General features: G+C 42.2%; 1 protein-coding gene across 3 annotated transcripts; it reads right to left on the bottom strand.

Moving 5' to 3' along the window:
• Nucleotides 1-2,584: 2,584 nt before the first annotated feature.
• On the bottom strand, nt 2,585-19,852 carry LOC120617737 (putative dimethylaniline monooxygenase [N-oxide-forming] 6). Of its 3 annotated transcripts, none has more exons than XM_039881602.1 (9): nt 19,724-19,852; nt 18,510-18,729; nt 13,751-13,939; nt 12,176-12,338; nt 10,841-10,983; nt 9,257-9,456; nt 6,692-7,047; nt 6,292-6,364; nt 2,585-3,557 (listed from the first exon to the last, which is right to left on the bottom strand). In XM_039881602.1, the coding sequence occupies exons 2-9, from the start codon at nt 18,639-18,641 to the stop codon at nt 3,215-3,217; spliced, it is 1,599 nt and encodes a 532-aa protein (XP_039737536.1). In that variant the 5' UTR covers nt 18,642-18,729; nt 19,724-19,852; the 3' UTR covers nt 2,585-3,214. The 3 variants fall into 3 exon arrangements, with proteins under 3 accessions (XP_039737536.1, XP_039737537.1, XP_039737535.1); XM_039881603.1 differs by lacking the exon at nt 19,724-19,852 and adding an exon at nt 19,074-19,120; XM_039881601.1 differs by lacking the exon at nt 19,724-19,852 and adding an exon at nt 19,045-19,132 and having other exon boundaries at nt 2,586-3,557.
• Nucleotides 19,853-20,610: the final 758 nt, after the last annotated feature.

Here is a 20,610-nt window from a genome sequence, read left to right on the forward strand (position 1 = left end):
CTGACATTAATTAGGAAGACTAAATCTAGAGGCTATTGAAATAAACCTTAGGTGGTCAGTTAATTTATAACAAAGGAAGCAAGACTATATGATGGGGACGAGATAGTCTCTTTGATAAATGGTGCTGGGAAAACTGGATGGCTACATGGAAAAAAAATGAAATTTTTTTCTTTATAGAAAAAAACCCCACCTTGAAATGGATTAAAGTCTTAAATGTAAGACCAGAAACTATAAAACTCCTAGAAGAAAACATAGGCAGTAACCTCTTTGACATAGGTCTTAGAAATATGTTTTTGGACATGTCTCTCCAAGTGAGGACAACAAAAGCAACAATAAACACGATTATATCAAACTAAAAAGCTTTGACATCGAAGGAAACCAGCAACAAAACAGAAAGGCAGCTCACTGAATTGGAGAAGATATTTGCAAACGATAAGGGGCTAATATCTAAAAATATAGAGAATTCATAGAATTCAACCTAAAAAAAAAAACAGTTTAATTTAAAAATGGGCAGAGAGACTGAATGGACATTTTTCTAAAGACATACAGGTCACCAACAGACACATGAAAAGATACTCAACATCACTAGTCATCAGGGAAATGCGAGTCAAAACCACAATGAGATGTCACCTCACACCTGTCAGTTTGGCTGTTATCAGAAAGGCAAAAAGTAACCAACATTGGCAAGGATGTCGAGGAAAGGGACCCCTCTCACACTGTTGGTGGGATTGCGAATTGGCATGGCCACTATGGAACACGGTAGAAAGGTTTCAACAAAACCTAAAACTAGAACTACCATATGACCCAGCAATTCCACTTTTGGGTATCTATTTGAATAAAATGAAAACACTTAATTCAAAAAGGTATAGGCATTCATGTGTCTATTGCAGCATTATTCACAACAGCCAAGATATGGAAGATATGGAAGCAACCTAAGTGTCCATCAATAGAGGGATAAAGCAAATGCAATATAATGGAATATTATTCAGCAATAAAGTTTCATTACTCATATATGAAATCTTGTCATTTGTTACAACATGGATGGACCTAGAGAGTATATGCTAAGTGAAATAAGTCAGACAGAGAGAGACAAATACCACATGAGCTCACTTATGTGTGGAATCTAAAAAAAAAACAACTCAGGAACAAACAAAACAAAATAGACAGAAACTCATAGATATAGAGAACAAAGCGATGGCTGCCAGAGGGGAGGGAGTGGGGGAGATGGATGTAAAAGGTGAAGGGAAATGAGAGGCACAGACTTCCAGTTATAAAATAAATAAGCCATGCGGATGTAGCACACAGCACGGGGACTTTGGTCAATATTATTGTAGTATCTTTGCACGGCGAGAGATGGTTACTAGACTTACCATGTTGATCACATTGTAAGGTATGTAAGTGTTGAATTACTATGCTGTACACCTGAAGTAATATGATATCATATGCCAACTCGACTTTAATAACAAATTTCAAAGAATCAGACGTGAAACAGAGCAGTCTCTTAACTTTCCTTTTCTACCAATCTGATTTACAAATCAGTGATTATTACTGATAATGAACTGATTTTAAAAAACCTTTTATTTATTCGATTTGTTAATGAGTTGTCCTGCTATAGTCCTTACACTAGATTCAATCACAGACATATCCACTCACCTACATACCATACACATTCACACACACACACACACACACACACACACAAGGGTTTCAGGGATGATCCGGCTAAGCACCCAATCACAAGAGCGAAGTGCCCTGTGAGTTAGCGGGGTCCCTAGCCCTCACTGTTCTTTTGATCTCGTTTTATTTTGCATGATTGCTAAAGATGAGAAGGGGCATACTTTTGTCTGTTTGTTACACAGGACCAGGTACCCAGAAATTATACATAGCATTCCATTAAATTCAGTCTGATGAAAATTAATGTTGTCCATTTGATTGGATAAGGTATCAACAAGACCAATTTACCAAAGAAATTTTCAGTTGACTCAAATATTCTAGGTCTGAAGGGTCGACACTGCACTTAGCCACACTTCTACCAGGGTCTAGGTTGGGGAAAACACCCCTCTCATGTTGGGTGTGGGTTAGGGAGGAGACTCATACCCCAAAACATGTTCCTGAAGCACAGACACCCCCACTGAAAATATTGTTTTTTCTTGTTCTCCTCATGTCTCTATATGTTTGTAGATCATTATTTTTTCATCTCATATGAATATCTAATTGTCCCAGTACCGTTTGTTGAAAAGACTGTACTGTCTATATTGAATTACCTTATGGAAAAGAACAAACTGCTGGAAAGACACAGACAGCCAAAGTTCTCTCAAGAAGAAACGCGTATTGTGTGTAATCTTACCTCTGCTGAAGAACTTGGAATTGTAGTTTAAAAATGTTCCCACAAAGAACTTCAGGCCAAGATGGCTTCACTGGTCAATTCTACCAAACATTTAAGAAAGTAAGGATGCCAATCATACACAGCTCTTCTGGAAAATTAAAGAGGAAAGAATACTCTCTCACTTATTCTGTGAGACTGTCATTACACTGATACCAAAAGCAGATAAAAATATTATCAAAAACTGTCAGCAAACTAGGAATAAAAGAAAACTCCTTCAACTTAAAGGTCATTTATGAAAAAATCTACAGCTAACGTCATACTTAATCGTGGAAGACTGGATACTTTATTCCTAAGATCAAGAACAAGGCAAAGATGTCTGATCTCACTATTTTATTCAACATTCTACTGGAGTTTCTAGCCAGTGCAGGAAGGCAACAAAAAGAAATAAAAGACATCCAAATTGGAATGGGAGAAGTAAAACTATCTTTATTTTCAGATAACATGATTATGTAGAAAGTATTATGAAATCTACGTAAAAGTTCATAGAACAAATGATTCCATTTCTATATGTTAGCAATAAACCACAGCAAACTTTATTCAGCCTGCAACTCTGTGCTCACTCCCATTTACCCTCCCGTCTTTTTTATACCAGGCATCTCCGCACTTGCCAATTTAGCACGTAAAAAGCCTTTTAGAATATAGATTCTCATCAGAAGAGAGAGGCTGAGTATTTCCATTTTATTTAGACTTGGAGTCCAATGGGCCAGAATTCGTTTTTACATCTGCAGGAGGGGAAAAAGCAGCTATGAGATTTTATATATCTGTATGTATAGGCATATCTGCCGTTAAAGTTCTAGGCTGAACTCTGAGACCCAAAGAGCTTTCTCATTAATAGAACATAAGCAAAACAGAAAGAAGCAGCAGTGGAAATAAAAGCATTTTAAGCAGGTCATAAAAGGGTTGGGGTCTGTGAGCTTCACTGACAGCTCTTGTCCTCATTGGCTTGACTGTCCGGTCCCATTGGGTCATGATGGCCTTTCTGGCTCCATCCCACTTCCCTGGGCCCATAAGTCGAAACTGGTATGGGCTGCAAGGACCGAAGTACACCTCGAGGGCAAGCTGGGGATCAGTCAGGAGCAGCCATGGTATGTTGGGCTTGGCCCCTATGAAGGAGCCCAGCTCGTCCATGTATGTGACGTAATCGGTCTGCAAAGTCTGGCTCTGGCCGAACCTGAGCAAAGAGAAGAACACATTGCGATGAGTCGTGACCAGTTTCTTATTTTCTATCTCAGTAGAGGAACATTTTAGTCAGTACCTCCAGTAGTACCCCACGCCTCTCTCTTTCCCCAACACTGAATTTACCATTTGTTCTTTGGCTGTGAATGAGCTTTTATTTTTCTCTTCTTCCCAATAGCTTAGACAAGTTTGATGTCATTTTGAGCTTTTGCCTCTGGCCATGTGGCCTGAGTGAACTGACCCTATGGTCTTAAGGTGACTGATGAACTTACTTTTCTTTTTAATACTTGACAATTCTTTTTGTTTTTAATTTTATTTTTTTAGCTATAGTTGAACACACAACATCGTTCTCTCTAGGCCCATCCATGTCATTGCGAATGGAAAGATTTTATTCTTTTTTAATGGCTCAGTTTTATTCCAGCTATAAATGTGCCACTTCTTTATCCATCGCCTAGCAATGAACACAGGTTGCTTCCAGAGGTTGGCTATTATAAACAATGCTGCAATGAACGTAGGGGTGCATACATTTTTTTAAAATTATTGTTTCTATGTTCTTTAGATAAATACCCAAAAGTGGAATTGCTGGGTCATACAGTAGTTCTAGTGTTAATTTTTTGAGGACTCGCCATTGGTTTTCCTAGTGGCTGCACTAATTTACAGTCCCACCAACAGTGTACAAGGGTTCCGTTTTCTCGCCAACCATACATTCTCACATCCTCGCCAACATTTGTTATTTGTTGTCTTTTTGGTAATAGCCATTCTGACAGGTGTGAGGTGATATCTCAGTGTGATTTTGATTTGCATTTTCTGGGTGATTATCGATGTTGAACATTTTTTCATCTGTCTGTTGACCATCTGTATGTCTTTGGAGAAATGCCTATTCGGGGCCTCTGCCCATTTTTTAATCAGGTTGTTTTTTCATGTCGTATGAGTTCTTTATGTCTTTTGGGTAGTTTAACCCCTTACTGGGTATATCATTTGCGAGTATCCCATTCAGTAGGTCACTTTTTAATCTTATTGATAGTTTCCTTCACTGTGCAAAAGCTTCTTATTTTTTTTTTTGAATTAAATTTATTGGGGTAACATTAGTTAAAAACATATAAATTTCAGATGTACAACTTTATAACACAACATCCGTATACTCTGTTGTGTGCTCACCACCCAAAGTCTAGTCTCCTTCTATTACCTTCTGTTTGACCCCATTTACTCGTTCTGTCTCCCACCAACCCTCTTCCCCTCTGGTGACCAACATTGGCTTGTCTGTATCTATGAGTTTTTCCATTTGTTCGTTCGTTGCAAAAGCTTTTTACTTTGATGTAGTTCACGTTTGTTTATTTTTCCTTTTGATGACTTTACCCAAGGAGACATAGTCAAAACATATTGCAAAGGCATGTCAAAGAGGTTACTGCCTATGTTTTCTTCTAGGAGTGTTATGGTTTTAGGTCTTACGTTTAAGTCTTTCATCCATTTCGAGTTTATTTTTGCATACAGTGTAAGAAAGTGGTCTGGTTTCATTTTTTTGCATGTATTCATTCAGTTTTCCCAGCATCAGGTCTTGAAGAGACTGTCTTTTTTCCACTGTATATTCTTGCCTCTTTCGTTGTAGATTAATTGACCATATAGGTGTGGTTTGTTTCCATCAATCTGTGTCTGTTTTTGTGTCATTACCACGCTGATTTGATTACTATAGCTTTGTATTATAGTTTGAAACCATGGAGCACGATACCTCCAACTTTGTTCTTCTTTTTCAAGATTTCTTTGGCTATTCAGGTCTTTTTTGGTTCCATGTAAATTTAAGGATTATTTGTTCTAGTTCTGTGAAAAATGCTATTAGTATTTTGGTAGAGATTGCATTAAATCTGTAGATTGCTTTGGGTAGTGTGGACATTTTAATGTTCTTAATTCTTCCAGTTCGTGAGCACTGTATATCATTCCATTTATTTGTGTCTTCTTCAAGATACTTCTTTCACCATTGTGTTATAATTTTCTGGGTACAGGTCTTTTACCTCATTGGTTAAATTTTGTCCCAGGTATTTTATTCTTTTTGATACAATTGCACATGGGGTTGTCCTCTCAGTTTCTCTTTCTCATAGTTCATTATTTACATATAGAAATAAAACAGATTTCTGAATATTGATTTGTATCCTGCAACTTTACTGAATTCATTTATTTGAATTTCATTTATTTATTTATTTATTTATGCGAAATCTTTAGTTTTCTATAGACGGTATTACATTACCTGCGAATAGTGACAATTTTACTTCTTCCTTTCCAATTTGGATATCTTTTCTTTCTTTCTTTTTTCTTTCTTTTTCTTTCTTTCCTTTTTTTTTTTTTTTTTTTTGATTGCCGTGGCTAGGACAGACAAGCGGCTGATTTGATGAGAATGGAGCTCTTGCGGAAAGTGTTACAGCTCTTTCTGAATCTTAGCGCTCCTGGCGTTTTGAACTGGACACTTCTCTGTGTGGGTGGACTGCCCTCTGCACTGTTGGAAGTTTGGCGGCACCCCCAGTTTCTACTCATTAGACACTGGTAGTGTGCCTTCTTCACTTATGATGACCAAAAATGTCTCCGGACTTTGTCAAATGTTTCCTGGGGGCCAAAATGAGCCCTGTTTGAGAACCTGTGTCCTAGTATTATACGGGAGAACTATAGTGACTATCATTCGCCATCTGCTACTGGGCGATTATAGCTAGTGTTCCATTTCATTAGCAGATACAATCTCTTACCACTTGAGTTTCTTGTCCATTTTCTTATCAATATCATCCATCATTTCCTTTGGAGTCGGCAGGGTACATGAGTCTAAAAATAGAAATGAAGAGGGAAATATTGAAAAAAAACAAAGCAATCAGAAATGTATAATGACATGTGATGAATTTCGTTCAATATTTATGAACTCTGTCCCTAAAAGATTTTGTATCAAGAGGAGCTTTCTTTGGTATCTTTAGTAGAATAACAGTTCACAGAAACAGAAATCTGAGGAGCCGGTGTACTTGCTCTCTGAGGTCATGGAGCACGTCTGTCTTATTTCTGTTACATCTCCAGCACCTGGCGCAGTGCTCGGCATACAGTAGGTGCTTAATAAATGTCCACTGACTAAAGGAATGGAAGACAAGATGGCCCACTTACTTGTAAACACTTTAACAGCCCAGCGGGCTTGCTGGTCGGCTGTGGGGATGGCAGCCCCAAGGGACTGGACAAGGCCAATCACAGCCAAGGTCGGCTTCTCCATCAGCGGGGGGAAGATGCCTTTAAACAAGTAGAGCTCCTTGTTCCTGTTCTGGATGATGGAGTCATCAAGGTAGGGGTAGGCATAATTATAGCCGGTTGCAAAGACGACAAAGTCGATGGCCTCAAAGACGGTCCCATCCTCGAACACGGCCGAGGTCTCTGTGAACTCCTTCACCCCGGGCTTGATGGACACGGTGCCACACAGGATGCGTGATGGGAGCTCGTCGTTGAAAACAGGCTCATTCCTCAGGGTGCTGTGCAGAAGCAAGAGACAAAGGCCGTTGCCATAAACTATTTCATCTCCAAGAAATCTCCGCGACAGCCCATAGCATTGCAACTACATTCGAGCAGTTAGGCATCAGCTTGGGGACAACCGAGCTCTTCTTTTGGGCAGTTCTTTTTCTGTTGTCTGGAATTGTCTGTCTGAGCTGCCTCTCTTGGCCCCTGGAAACTTGAAGATTCTCTTATGCGTACCTAGACTATTTGGAGACTCACCAAATAGATTAGAATAAAACTAATTCCTAGACGTAATAAAAGGATTAAGAGTGTTGACTCTGGAGAGAGATGACCCGAATTTATAGCCTGGCTCCATCTTTTACTAGCTACCACATCCCAGTATGTTTCCTTATTCATCAAATGGGGACAATACAGAATCTACCTTATGGGGTTGTCGTGAGAATTTCATGAGTAATCTGTAAAGCATTTAAAAGAGTGCCTGGCACCTGTAAGCATCGTTATTATAAGTGAGCTATTATTGTAACTAAGGCCTCATCATTGTGGTGGGATTCTTTTTTTTTTTTTTAAATTTTATTATTAGTTTCAAGTATACAGTACATTGGTGAGACATTGATATAGTTTATAAAACGACCCCCCTGATGTTTTATTGCCACCTTTGGTTTCCTTTCATCAACTCTGGTCACTAAAGAAAGGATAACAACTTTGATCCTGCACTTCAGCTGCCAAAATTCAAGGAATGAGGTTTTTTTCGACGACATTCTTCATTTTGAGTTGTTTCCTTCAGAGGTTTGGGAACATCTTCCAACTATCTCAAACACTGAGAAACTTTATAAATCTTAGAATTTGTCTCTATGCTTCCACACTGTTCTCCGCCTCTATAATCCTGCAACCTCTTCTTCTGTCTTATAAGGTGACAAAGAGTCGGTCGCAGGAAAATCTGTTTCCCTCTCCCGTCTCCCCCTTCTGTTCTGAGCGGGAGTGAGGATGTGTCGTCAGTATCTCAGGGAGCTTGGAACCCTTTCCGGGAGGGAGCTTAGTTCTTAGGAGTGGATTTCCAAAACGATGTATTAATTAATGTCTAAAGGACAAAGCCAAAATACAGTTTTCAGTTACTCTTACAAGACAAACGAAATCTTAACCAGATCAAGCTTTGGGACTCCTATTGCATGAAACATAATTTCAAATACGTGAAATCATCTCGTCTTTCTGTCTAGGCATCTAGCGGTCTGCCCGACTAGGTAGGACACGTGCTGTGGACTGAGGGTTGGGCTCCCAAGCCTTGTATTTGTCGTTTCAGTTTCCAGTTGCCTCTTACTTTTCTTTAACCTGTTTCTCTACACACAATGAAGCACTTGCTGGCATGGGCCAGAGATGAAATTTCTCAGTGAGTCCTTTCTTTGCTTACCCACTTAAATATTTTTTCTCTTGACATAGTGATACTTCCAACTCGAATGTTTTTCTCATTAGTGGAAGTTGGGCTCTGTCTCCATAGAGAAGGACACAAGCGAATCTTGTTAATTTCATTGGCCTCTCAGTTCTGGGAAGTCCCAACACCTGACATGTCTGTCCCATGCCTCCTGACCGTCCTGCCAAAGTGTGACCCTTCGGTGGTGGAGGAGGTGTGCGCTTTGGTTTCGACCCCCCCCACTCATCGAGATGTGTTGATTAACACCACTCTGTTCATCGATCCATAGAGGTGCGTTCGAAAATTTGAGATTATCAAGAATGAATACTTTGTGCCGCTTTATAGTTTACAAAGTAGGTCTTACGTCTTTTATCTTAGTGAACACCAGAACAGTCTTGAGGAGTAGGTATTGTTGTTATTATTCCTATCTCCATTCACCCATAAGCATGAATGAGATAATCCTCAAAAAACCAAAAAAACAAAAACAAAAACAAACCAACACAATTCATGAGTTAGCTCAGCTCTCAAAATTCCGTACTGTTAACTTGTAGCTTCCACAGCTGGATCCTGCATGTCAGGGTGATCTAGCTGCCTGCTGCGTCCCCAGTTTGAATTTTTCCATACTCCTTTCCCCACTAGACTGATTTCAATAAGATTTTCATCCCATACGTGGCCTCTGGGCATACAATGTCACCTATGCAGTCCTCAATTTAATCCCAGCAGCCTCAGCGAGACAACTAAAGTCAGACCTAGAGAGAAAGAATTCAACTTAAACCAGCGCCCCACTCTTTTGAATGACAAATGCGTATTATTCATAGTACCCATTTAAAGGCATCAGGCCATAGTTCTCGTGCTTAAACCACGTGTTCATCTTCTTGACATATAACCAGTCAGAGACAAATGAAGGAAGAACATTCCAGAGGAGGCTTGCAAAGCGGGTGACATACACCATGTCCCAAGGACAGCCATCATCCCAAAGCCGGCTCGTGACCCAGGAACCACTTCTGGTGCTGATAATGACCTGGTGGGGAAGGCCACATAGATATCAGTGTCACCCCTTAAGAAATGAGTAGATAAGACACAATTCTATGGACGTCTCTATACATTTCCCTCAGTATTCAGACAGGAGCAATTTTAAAGAGGTGGGTCACGATGAGTTGTCCATGATTAAGACCAGGTAGAGGCAGAACTCTTCCCTTTCCCCAACCCAGAGAGCTAGTGCTTCGCTGTTGTAAGAATGAGGACCTGCCTTCTTGAAACAAGAGGGCTCTGTATTCAACCGTGACAGGTTTTGTCTTCACACACTCGTAGACTAACACGGTAGGTCTGGTGGACACCAGCCGATCCAGCCAACCTCAGTGGTGGTGGGTGGTGGCAGTTGCTGGGTTGGGTGGGGGAAATGTAGCTAAATCTTTAGCTGAAATCAGGCTGAGGAGATGCCAGAGATTTAACTCTGTTCTCCGTCTCTGGTCTCCCTACACACTCACCCAGCAGCACCTTTGCTGGGTGTCTCGGACCATGACGGCTCCCTCAGCCCTGAGACAAACCCACTGCCTGGCCATTGTACCACTCGTGTAATAATCCAAGGGAATCTGACTTTTAAAAAATTCTTAGCTTTTATCTACTTACATTTAAGAATTCATTGAGCACCTATTTCCTTTAAAATACGTTGTTTCTTCGGGGTCTACTGATTGCACATGGCACAGCTCGGAGTCTCTAGGAGACGTTCTCTGCCTGCAGCCTGGCTAAGTTGGGTTCTCTTTCCATGGTGCTGCCCCTGCCATACTGAATGGCATTGAAGTCACATTACCTCCTTCTGCGGTGGTCCGCTTACCTGTCATCCCACCTCTACCCATTGCCTGCTCCTTGAAGTTGGGAAGAAATCTGACTTTTATTTCTGTGTGTGTTCGTAGTCTGACATAATTTTGACACATAGGAAGCACCTGATATTTGTTGAGCACTGGCTGTTGAATGGATAAACAGTAGGAAGAACTAAATCTTGTGTATCTCCCAGACCTTCAGAGTGGTCAGCTGAGTGCCTTTCACAGGGTACATGATAAGAAATACCGTCAGATGATAAATAAATAAAGTAGAGTCTGATTAGTCACCAGTGTGCTTGGAAGCTATCAGAACATAAAATTGAAACAGAAATGCGCACACACACACACACACACACACACACACTTACCTCTGAGTCCAGCAGAATGTACTTTCTTACTAGCATGGGCCACATTACTTTGCTGCACAAGGAGGGTGTCTGCAGTCCTCCCTGACTTAAGGGACCTGCACAGCATGTGGCTCCCTTGTGGGATGACGTGACGAAGATCATCCTCAGTGCCAGGCTGCTGATTCTGTAGTATAGCCATACTCAAGGTCGGTGTCCTCAGACCCTTTAGATCACTTACCTGTGTAGCCAGGTGACTGAGCTCAACAGCAATGTCACATGCCGAGTTCCCCAGGCCAATCACGAGGACCCTTTTCCCCTTGAAGGCTTCTGGGCCCTTGTAGTCCCGGCTGTGGAGGTAATGGCCTTGAAACTTGTCTAGGCCTAAGTGGAACATAGGGAGTGGTCTGAGTTGATTTTCAGAAGAAATAATGAAAACTCCCTTTTTTGGATATTTTTATTTCTAAACTTCTCATTAATCAGTCTTAATTTTTTAAAAAAATTCCCTAGTTGAAATGCATTTATTCTTTTGGTGGTTTTTTGACACGACACCCCTCCCTCAAATAATTACTTTTACTGTCTTGAAAAAAAACCCCTTAACTATGAACATTTCTATTTTTATAATAAAAATAGCTAATAGTTAATACTGTGGGCTGGGCCCTCTCCTAAAGGCTTTGCACGTTCTAATCATTTACTCTCGATAACATCTTTGAATGGTTGGTATTAGTATTATCTTATTTTAAAAGACAAGGAAATTGAGACAAATAAGGACTTGTCTAAGGTCATATGGTAAGGAGCCAGTGGGATAAGGAGTTGAGCCCAAGCATTCCAAGCTGATGGTAATTATTCTTAGTCTACAGGAAAGATACTGCCTCTTAACGTTGTTGGTTTTGACCTCTTATTCTTCCTGACTCTCTACTCTTTTAAGTATCTTGGCCAATGAAAATCATGCTTTGAATGGGAACTCCAATATTTTTGAGTGGACAGGTGTTTCTATTGCAAGGAAGGAAGGAAAGAAAGAATGAAGGAAGGAAAGGAGGTTACTTGTGTATTGTATTTATTTGATGTTTGCCACTTAAGTTTAGTAATGAAGTGTGCCACTACACACCACCACACACACACACACACACACACACACACAGATTTCTAAAGTGAATTTGAAAAATGTGGATATATATGAAATTAGAAAACCCAGCTTTTCTCTATAAATAACAAAGATGTTTCTATTATAAGAAAAATTGACTTTCTTTAAACAATTTGGTAGTTGGACTCTACTTTTCTGAATGTACCTTCATTCAGGGATCTCATGTGCAGTCAGGACTTATGTGTGAGTTAGTGTGCCTAAGATAAGGACCTGAGTCTTCATCTTATCTCAAACTTGCAGGTCCTTGATTCTTTTAGTATAGGGGTTCAGGAGGCCAATTATTACTAGGTCTCACCTATCATCAAACTCAAAACTTTTGTTTTGAAATCTTTGGAACCTTAACAATCGTTATGTATGCTCAATGGAAAGATCTATTCTAACCTTGATGTTTGTGTATAAGTCCTCAGATTATTATATATTTTCCAGACTTACCAGGAAAAGAATCGCTTGGCAGATTGGGGTATACATGATGGCCCGAACAAATCATTACAGCGTCAAAAGTAGCGGATTCCTGCTTCCCATTCTTTTCCGAGACAACTTCCCATTGGCCAGTAACTCTGAAGCTGGGACATTTCTTTATACTGGAAACCAGGGTCTTAAAGAAAATCAGAAAGAAATTCCTTCTACTTACAATTCTGTTTGTTTATTTGTTTATTTATTAGCGGTGTTTCTGTGGACGAAATAACTGTTATGAGCTCTCCTGGTCATTGGGAAATGTATGGGACGATAATAAAATAGGAGTCACAGTGAATCTTCAGATTTCGCAAGGAAAAGTACTTACTGGGATGTATTTACTCTTTTGACATCTCGTTAGTAGATTTGGGGTATACGATACTAAGTGCTCTGGTGGAGGATGTCATGTCATTTATGTACTGACACCCTCCATGGACATTCACGATTTCTTTTCCTCTCTGACTTCATCTTCCAACTATTCCATAAATATAGGAATGTCCTAGGGGTCAGTCTTTCTTAATCTCACCTTTGCTCTCCATAGTATGACTATAGGGAAAGTATATATAAAATCTAAATTATATTAAATACAATTGTAATCATATTTAATTATTATAATTAACTGAATCAAATTCTTATAATTATTTGAATTCATTATATTTATTATAATTAATAATTATAATTGGGATTATATAATTTTATAATATAATAAATTATATAATATAATTTATAAATTATATAATATAACAAATTATATAATATAATTTATAAATTATATAACTTATAATATAATTTATAAATTATAAATTATATCATATAATTTATAAATTATAAATTATATTATGATATAATATAATTTATAATATAATATAACATAATTTATAATTTATAAATTTATAATATAATTTTATGATTTTATTTATTATTTTGACATAATAAATAGAATTCCATATAATCCCAATTCACACTTTTGCCGATTATCTTTGTAAGTATATGTGCTTTGTATTTAACAATAATGAACTGATGTTAAGAGTTCTAAACAATGGTGCAGCATTATTGTTATTTATGGAGATGATGCCGCTATACCATAATTTCTAAGGCTCCTAATCTAAGGAGCTAAGTGGATGAAAGATGAGAGAAAATACCGTATTAACCATTTATTTAAGTTGCTACTCTTCATCATGGAAGAACTTGTAAGGAATACCACGTTTTCATGACCCACAACTCATTGACACGAAGTCTAAATATGGACCAGGGACTCTGGGATTGCTCCTAAAATGGGAGCGCATCAGGGTAGAAAGCACACCGTGAGAGCATGGCTGCCTCCAGCATTTTCTATGGAGTCTTGAAAGCCCTCAGACCCTGGTGGGGAATTTATTTAGGGATAAAAACCCCAATGCGTTGAGTACTTTATAATCCGAACCAACGCCTCGCCTCGCCTCTCAACGTCCCGCCGCCACCTGGCTCTGGTTTCTGTCGTGAAGCGCTGTGTCCTTGCTGCCTTTCTGACCCGTACGCATCCGGGTACCAACGGCACAGATATTTGGAGGCCCTTACCTCAAACCGAATATATCTTAAGAGATTCTTCTTTTGGGCAAAAGCCTCTATGTATTCCTGGAGCTTGCTGTGGTGCATGAAGTTGGGGTAATCGTCGGGGTACGGGAAGTCTGGGAAGCACATCATCTCTTTGGAAGAGTTGGTGAACACAGACGGGTAAATGCTGGCTCTGCCTTCTTCTGCATGGTCCTAGGGAGAATAACAGGCTTAGGAAGGAAGCCAAGGATGGTGTTCCCCCCAGTCAATATTCAATGCTTGGTGGATGAGAAGCTTTAAAAAAAACAAAAAAAAACAAAACGAAACCCAAAGACCCATGAAGAAAATGAGCAGGTCTCTCTGTACGATACGGACAGAAAAGCCTTCAGCGCGGTTCCTGGCACAGAGCTGGCTGCTGTCCGCCGTGGGCCTCTTATTCCAGTGACCCTCAGGATTTCCTCTGTGATTTTAGTCCCACAGAGTTTTCTTTCTTTTTCCAATCAGAACACTGGTCCTGACCTCACACTCAGGTTGGAAAAACAAAGGGACAAGTAAATGGTCGGAAGGAGAGGCTGCAGCCTCCAGCCCCTGTGGCTGGCTCTGTGGCGTTCACTGTCCCCCGCCACAGCCGCGGAGCCTTCTCTTGGCGTGGCTTCCCGACTTTGGCGTGCTCAGACTCACCCGAAGGGCTCCTCAGGCCATAGCTTCCTGGGCCTGACCCCACAAATTCTGATTCGGCATCTCTGGGTTGAAGCCTGAGAATTTGTGTTTACAAGTGCCAGGGGACACTGTTGCTGCTGGTCTAGGGACCATGTATGGGGAACCACTGCTCTGTCGTAACTGAATTCTGTGCTTGAGGGGCTCCTTATGTTACCAGTTAGAGGTGTACACCCCTCACCAGAGAGGGGCCGAAAGATTCTGCTCTTCATGTTAAAGCCACTGTATAATTGAAAAATAGCTTCTTTTGAAAAGCAGTGCGAGGCTTGATTGAAAAATCAACATTTCCTCTCTGTCGCAAGGGCAGGACTAAAGTTCACGCCATGTGCTGCCTAGAAAGTACATTCGAAAGCTGGCAGCCTCCGCTTCCCCACATCCTGAAAGAACGCCCATGAGATGAAGGACGAGGAAGATGATGTCATGTTGCCGCTGGATTCACCATGTCCGTCTCTCTCCAGCCCCAGCTGACCTCTGGAAGACGGAGGCAAAAAGTACTGGAGAGAAATGGGAGGAGCGTGTCTCTCGGGGGAGCTGCCTGAGGCTTCGATGTTTTAAACCTCAAGCTGAAAATAAACTTCCTTTACTCATGATTGCTGTACTTCTTAGAATAGCTAAGTCCAGAGATTTTAACTTTTTAAACCTGACTTGGAAATTTCTGCTAAGGTCAGACAGAGGGTGAAGCCTTCATGCCTGGCAGGTGCTCAGGTCGGAGTCCCCCCACTCCACCCCGCCGTTCACCCAGAGCCAGGAGCTTTCCCTGATGGTCGAGGGGAGGAGAGCGGGGAAGGGCGAGAGGGCTGAGCTGTAGCCGGGGGACCGGTTCAAACATGGACGAGCCTGCCCTTGGATTATTTCCATCATTGAATCGTTGATGAACTCTGCCTTTTGTCCCCTGGACACTAGCCGCTCAGAACATGAGAGAAGACTATGTACCCTACGGCTCCTTGTTTCTGTTTTGCTGGGGTTTTTTTTCCCCCCTAAAAGGCTGTTCTCAAAAAAAAAAAAAAGAAACAGATGTATGGCAACAGACAACTCCAGAGACCCTGCATTTTCATTATTTCAATCTTGGGGTGGTTTGAGCCAGTAAGGAGGAAATTAAGCTCAGACTCTGCCTCTGGCTCGGAGAGCTTGCCCTAGACCCAGAGCTCCAAGTGGCTGAGGGCACACTGTCACCATCTGTCTATGGTTACAACTGCGTCTGTGTCTCATCTTCGCTGCTAGAACATAAGTATCTTGAGGGCAAGGTCGGAGGCTAGTTTGCAAACGCTGTGCACACCTTGATCTCCTCTCATATTTCATCTTTGCTTATCAGTCTCGTTTTTGCTGGTCTCCATATACCCTCAAGGTCCAGCTCAGAGGCTGCCTCCTCCCTCCTGCTTCCCCTCGTGGTGCCCTCATCAACCGGAAGGTCTCTCCTCCCCACCATGCTCTGACCGTCTTCACCGCCCTAGTCACGTCTTCACTTGTAGTAAAGCTATTCTGGTACTTGTTTCCTCTAAAATAGGGGCTGCCTGCTTTGCCTCTTATCTGCAGTTATACCTAACACAGCACCCCATACATAATGTACCCAAATACATATTTGCTGAATGAGTAAATGAATGCATGAGAAGAATAAATAAGTAGAACAAAAGTCCAGATCGTTCTGTTTACCCTTAGTCGCAGTCAAAATGATCCCAACCTATTGTATACAGCTTGTTGAGCAGCCTATTATCATAGCAGATTAAAACCTTTTGAGGCCGCGAGGTCCTATTAGAATGTATGAAACGTAAAACTTATATTCAGCCCTCAAGTGTTTGGTTTTCCTTTTACAGGAAAAGCACATGGTGAAAAGTTCAGAATTATCATGTGTCTCTCTTCGGGAACAGGTTCTGCCTCACAGGACTTGCAAGACAAAAGCTTATGTAACCTATTTTTCAAAAATCCCTCTCTGATCATACATTGTGCCAAAGCAGCTTTCCTTTGAAAAGAAGGAAGAGGAGGGGGGTGTGAAAGGGACTAAAGGTTAGAATACTTGCATGTGTTTCATCCCCGCAGGCCCTTGGGTATAATTCTCCTCAGACACAGCAACATTATGGAAAAGAGACGCCCTCTCTCTGGAATAACCTACAGTTGGACTTTGCGTCTTATCGCTCTGTCAGCCGTTGCTTCTTTAAATAAACTGTCCGATCTGGCTGCCCCGGCTCTCTCTCTTACAGACCCCAGGAGAGACCGAGTTCGTTGCCTTCTCTATGCCCTTCATGGATTGCTGGTTACCCCTACCTGGACACCCCTCCCAGCTGGCACCGGTGCCCTGCTGGTGACTGCACGTCTGTGGGATGTCATTCACACAGTGCACGGGGCGGGCGGAAATGGCAGCTCTGCAGGTGTGTCCCATAGAGACCCCTACTTTCCTTGTCTGAGGACGTGCTTTGGGTCTCAGCCAAGTGCCATTCCTGCCGGAAGTTTCCCCTGACCTGAGATTTGCAGTCTGCCTTCTTTTAAAGGTCAAGGCACGTGTTCATTAAGTTGACAGTCACCAAGGGCTACCTTGTTGTTGTAAAGCTCTATCCCCTCTTATTTGAAACTCTTAGGGCCAGATATGTTTTGGAAATGGTAGCTTTTGGGACATTTTTCCATAACACTCCTCGTGAGATTTTGGGCAGCACCCTACCTGCAATCAAATGCAGTGACGTTTCTGCAGTGAGACGCAATAAAGACGATAAATAGTCTTGTGGCTTCGACTCACGTTTTCTGACCATGTGACTTCAGGACAGGTTTTGCTATTAAGTGAGCTTTAGCCCGTTTTCTATCTAAGGATCGTGGACCTATACGATGGTTTGCTTCACTAGATGGAGTAGAAGCCATTTATGTCGAGTGATGGTGTCACGTATGAGCCATCCTAGTACCTAGTACATGACTCTGCCAAAATAGAAGCTCAAGCGGCATTTCATTGTTGCTAATGAGGTAACAGAGAACCATTTCATGGTTTAGGCTAAGCTGGCTGTATCTCCCTGAGCAGATGTAAATAAAGAAAACTGAATTCGTAAACAAAACAAAACAAAACAACCCTCTCGATTATTCCCTAATGAAAAATAAAAATTAATGATCTTATATCTTATGTAATACTTTCAGGGATGTAGGACCTCAATTTTTTTCTAAAATAAAAGCTCTCGAGGTGAGTTCTCAGCGCTGATACCCTCCATTCGAGCAACCTGTGGTTGCAGGTTGGGCTGTAACAGAGACCAGGACAGAATATCATAACGAGATAAATGATGTGGATGTGTCTTCAGGCCAAACATGTATCAGCTACATCCAATAATAATCGCTGGGAAATTCATAGCAGAAAGGCTAGACGTTTTAAATTAACGTCTGAAATGTAAAAATTGTGTTTGTAATGAATATTTCCCGATTACATTATTTCTATAACAATGAGCCTGAATGGCAGAGACTATCTTCCTCGGCTCCCGCCCGCCTCTGGATTTGGAGCTCACAGAGTATTCAGTAACCACACACACGATACACACGATCCTTACATATAACAACCTACAACGTCTGCCCAAGAGACACGAGTTAATTCTGGCATCGCGACCCGTTAGAATCGAAAGGCACATTTGACACACGAGCATTTGAAGTCCAGGGAAAAGGTGGCTTGCCTAAAATCTCCCCGGAAAACCTGAGAGTCGAGACTAGAACTCAGGACTCCTGACCCCAGTCTAGGTTTTCCTTCTTCTTTCCCCCTATGTTCCCAGGATTTAAGATCAATAGGGACAGAACCCTGTCGATTGCATGCGGAGGCAGTGGTGCCGTTTTTGACTAATTACTGACATCACACTACGGCCTGGAGGTCTGGGCTCTGTCAGGCTGGCGACAGTATCTAATAAGCTGGAGATATTCTTTCCGGGAGAAGCCCTGCTGGTGTGAAAAGTTTTGAGTGGTTGGACATTAGTGGTTTGGGAGGGATAATATTTTGCTTTCCAGATCTGCAACTTTCGTGACCTACCTCCAAGTCTGAATTAGAACCGATCAGATCTATTTTGCCAAAGAGGCCATCTTCCCTCTGTTGGTGTCCCAGTGCGGTGCCACTCACCGAGAATTTCCACAGGCCTCCAACATCGTTGCTCCTTTCAAAGCAGGTGGGCTCCAGCCCCTCCTCCAGACAGCACCGTATGGAGGCCAAGCCACTGACTCCGGCTCCGATGATGGCCACCTTCTTCCGCATGGTCTCCCGCAGGAGGGCCTGGAGAGAGGTTCTTGAATGCTTAAAATTTCTCAGTAGAAATAATCAGCAGAGATTTAAAGATTCTCGCCTTAACAGAAGAAAACAGAGATACACATTATACACAGCTTATGCTTATTTTTAAACCACTTTTGCTGTCATAAGAGTCTAAATTTGGGTTCTTTTAGTTATTCGAGGTGCCAAAAACAGCAAAATCAGTGAGTGCTAGAATAGCAAGGGCCTCGAAGATCATCTATCCAGTGCTCTCAATTACAAAGAAAGCAACCGTCACCCCAAAGAGACTAGAAAGTACTTCTTCAAGGTCTCAGGGCTAAGAAAAAAAGGAGTCAGAACTAGAACTCAAGCCTTCGCGTGCAATCCATGGGACCACATCACCCCCACGCACTTTGGATGCTCGGCTCCAAGGGGTCTTACTCGTAATCGACAGAGAACCAGCAATTGGTTCTCTCAATGTGGAGAGAACAGCTTTTCCCAATGTCTTTTGAAGTGAAAGTTGGGGAAAGAGGAGGAGTTATTCTTAAAGTAAAAATTCCTCTTTTTTTTTTTTTGTATTTTTTTTATGGTGGAGAGCCCCGGTAAAATCTAGGGAGGAGGACTGAGAGTGGGTAGGGAGAGAACGGGGGGAAGGGTTGAGGGGAGGGCAAGAATCAGGTCCCTGGTCCTGGCTCCAAAAAATAAAGCAGTGACTGACATGGTCACTGGAGCTGTAAGGTGAACCCCTGGGAGATTAAAAGAACAATGGTTCTTTTAGGTATTTTTTGCTGTGGAACTATAGAGTATGTAGACAAAGGCTCTGCACCTGGTCTACAAGGAAAGATTTTTTTTGTACCAACGGTTTAAGAAAAAAAAGCTCAATTGTCTGGAAGTTAAGAGGTGTGATTTGAGGAGCGGAGCTAACGCTCGGAGATGATGAGTCTGTAAAACCGGTTAAGTCAAAGGACAGAATCGTGAAGTCACTTGTCTCGGCCTCTCTCCCATGTCTGTATCTGCCCATCCTGCCTCAGTCCCCCACCCTCCCTCCCCTCCCTCCCCTCCCGCTTCCTTCCGCTTCCCCAGGTGCCTACCATACGTCACGCATCTTAGTAGTCTCTTAGAGGTTCAATCACGAGCAGACACAGTGCTTTCCATACAGAAACGTACAGCCTCGTGGAGAGAGAGGCGATCAATATCACGGTGGACGTGTGCGTCCGTCACGCGCCGGTGGTCAGCAAGAAACGTGTAAGTCCACCTGGGAGAAGAACAAGAGAGGCTTCGGGCGGAAGTGAGTGGAGAGCTGAGTCTTGAAGGCAGACTCGATGCTTGCCAGGTAGACGACGGGCAAGGAATGCACGACAGCCGAAAAGCAAAACGCGGGCAAATGCCCGGCAGAGTCAGAGGACAGTCCGTTCAGTGTTGCTGAACGTGTTGCTGAAGGTGTTCACGCAGACCCGGGGAAGGGCCCGAGACCGAAAACCCACCTCCGAAAGCGGGGGGGCAGGAAAGTTCGAAGAAGGAGGCCACACTCTAGTGTGGCAGTGATCAGAGTTTATTAAGAGAACTTTCAGAGGGGGTGAGTCTCGGGAAGCTGCAAGAGGAAGTGGACGTTCTCTGCACGGCTTGGCAGGCACCAAAGAATCATATCGAACAAGGCAGGATGGACGGGGTGGTGGGAGAGGGGTGGGTGGGCAGTCCCAGGTATGGGAAAATACCTTCCGTGCTTGACGCAGCCAGGACAATGGCCTGTCCAGGAACCAGCACGCCATGGGACACAGGGGAGAGGAACTGGCTTATGTGAGAAGCATCGATGATGATCAGAATGTCTCCGAGGGAGTTGACAGGAAGCAATCTCTGTTCTGTCCTGGGTCCAGCTCGAGGGTCCGACAGTGATCACATCATGGAACAGTCTCTCCTCCGTGGATGGAATCGGCAGAAGATGAATGAAACACTCGGAGCCCGGATTCTAACGGATATT

The sequence above is a fragment of the Pteropus medius genome, unplaced genomic scaffold (genome assembly GCF_902729225.1).
Source record: "Pteropus medius unplaced genomic scaffold, Ma_sr-lr_union100, whole genome shotgun sequence".
Taxonomy (NCBI): domain Eukaryota; kingdom Metazoa; phylum Chordata; class Mammalia; order Chiroptera; family Pteropodidae; genus Pteropus; species Pteropus medius.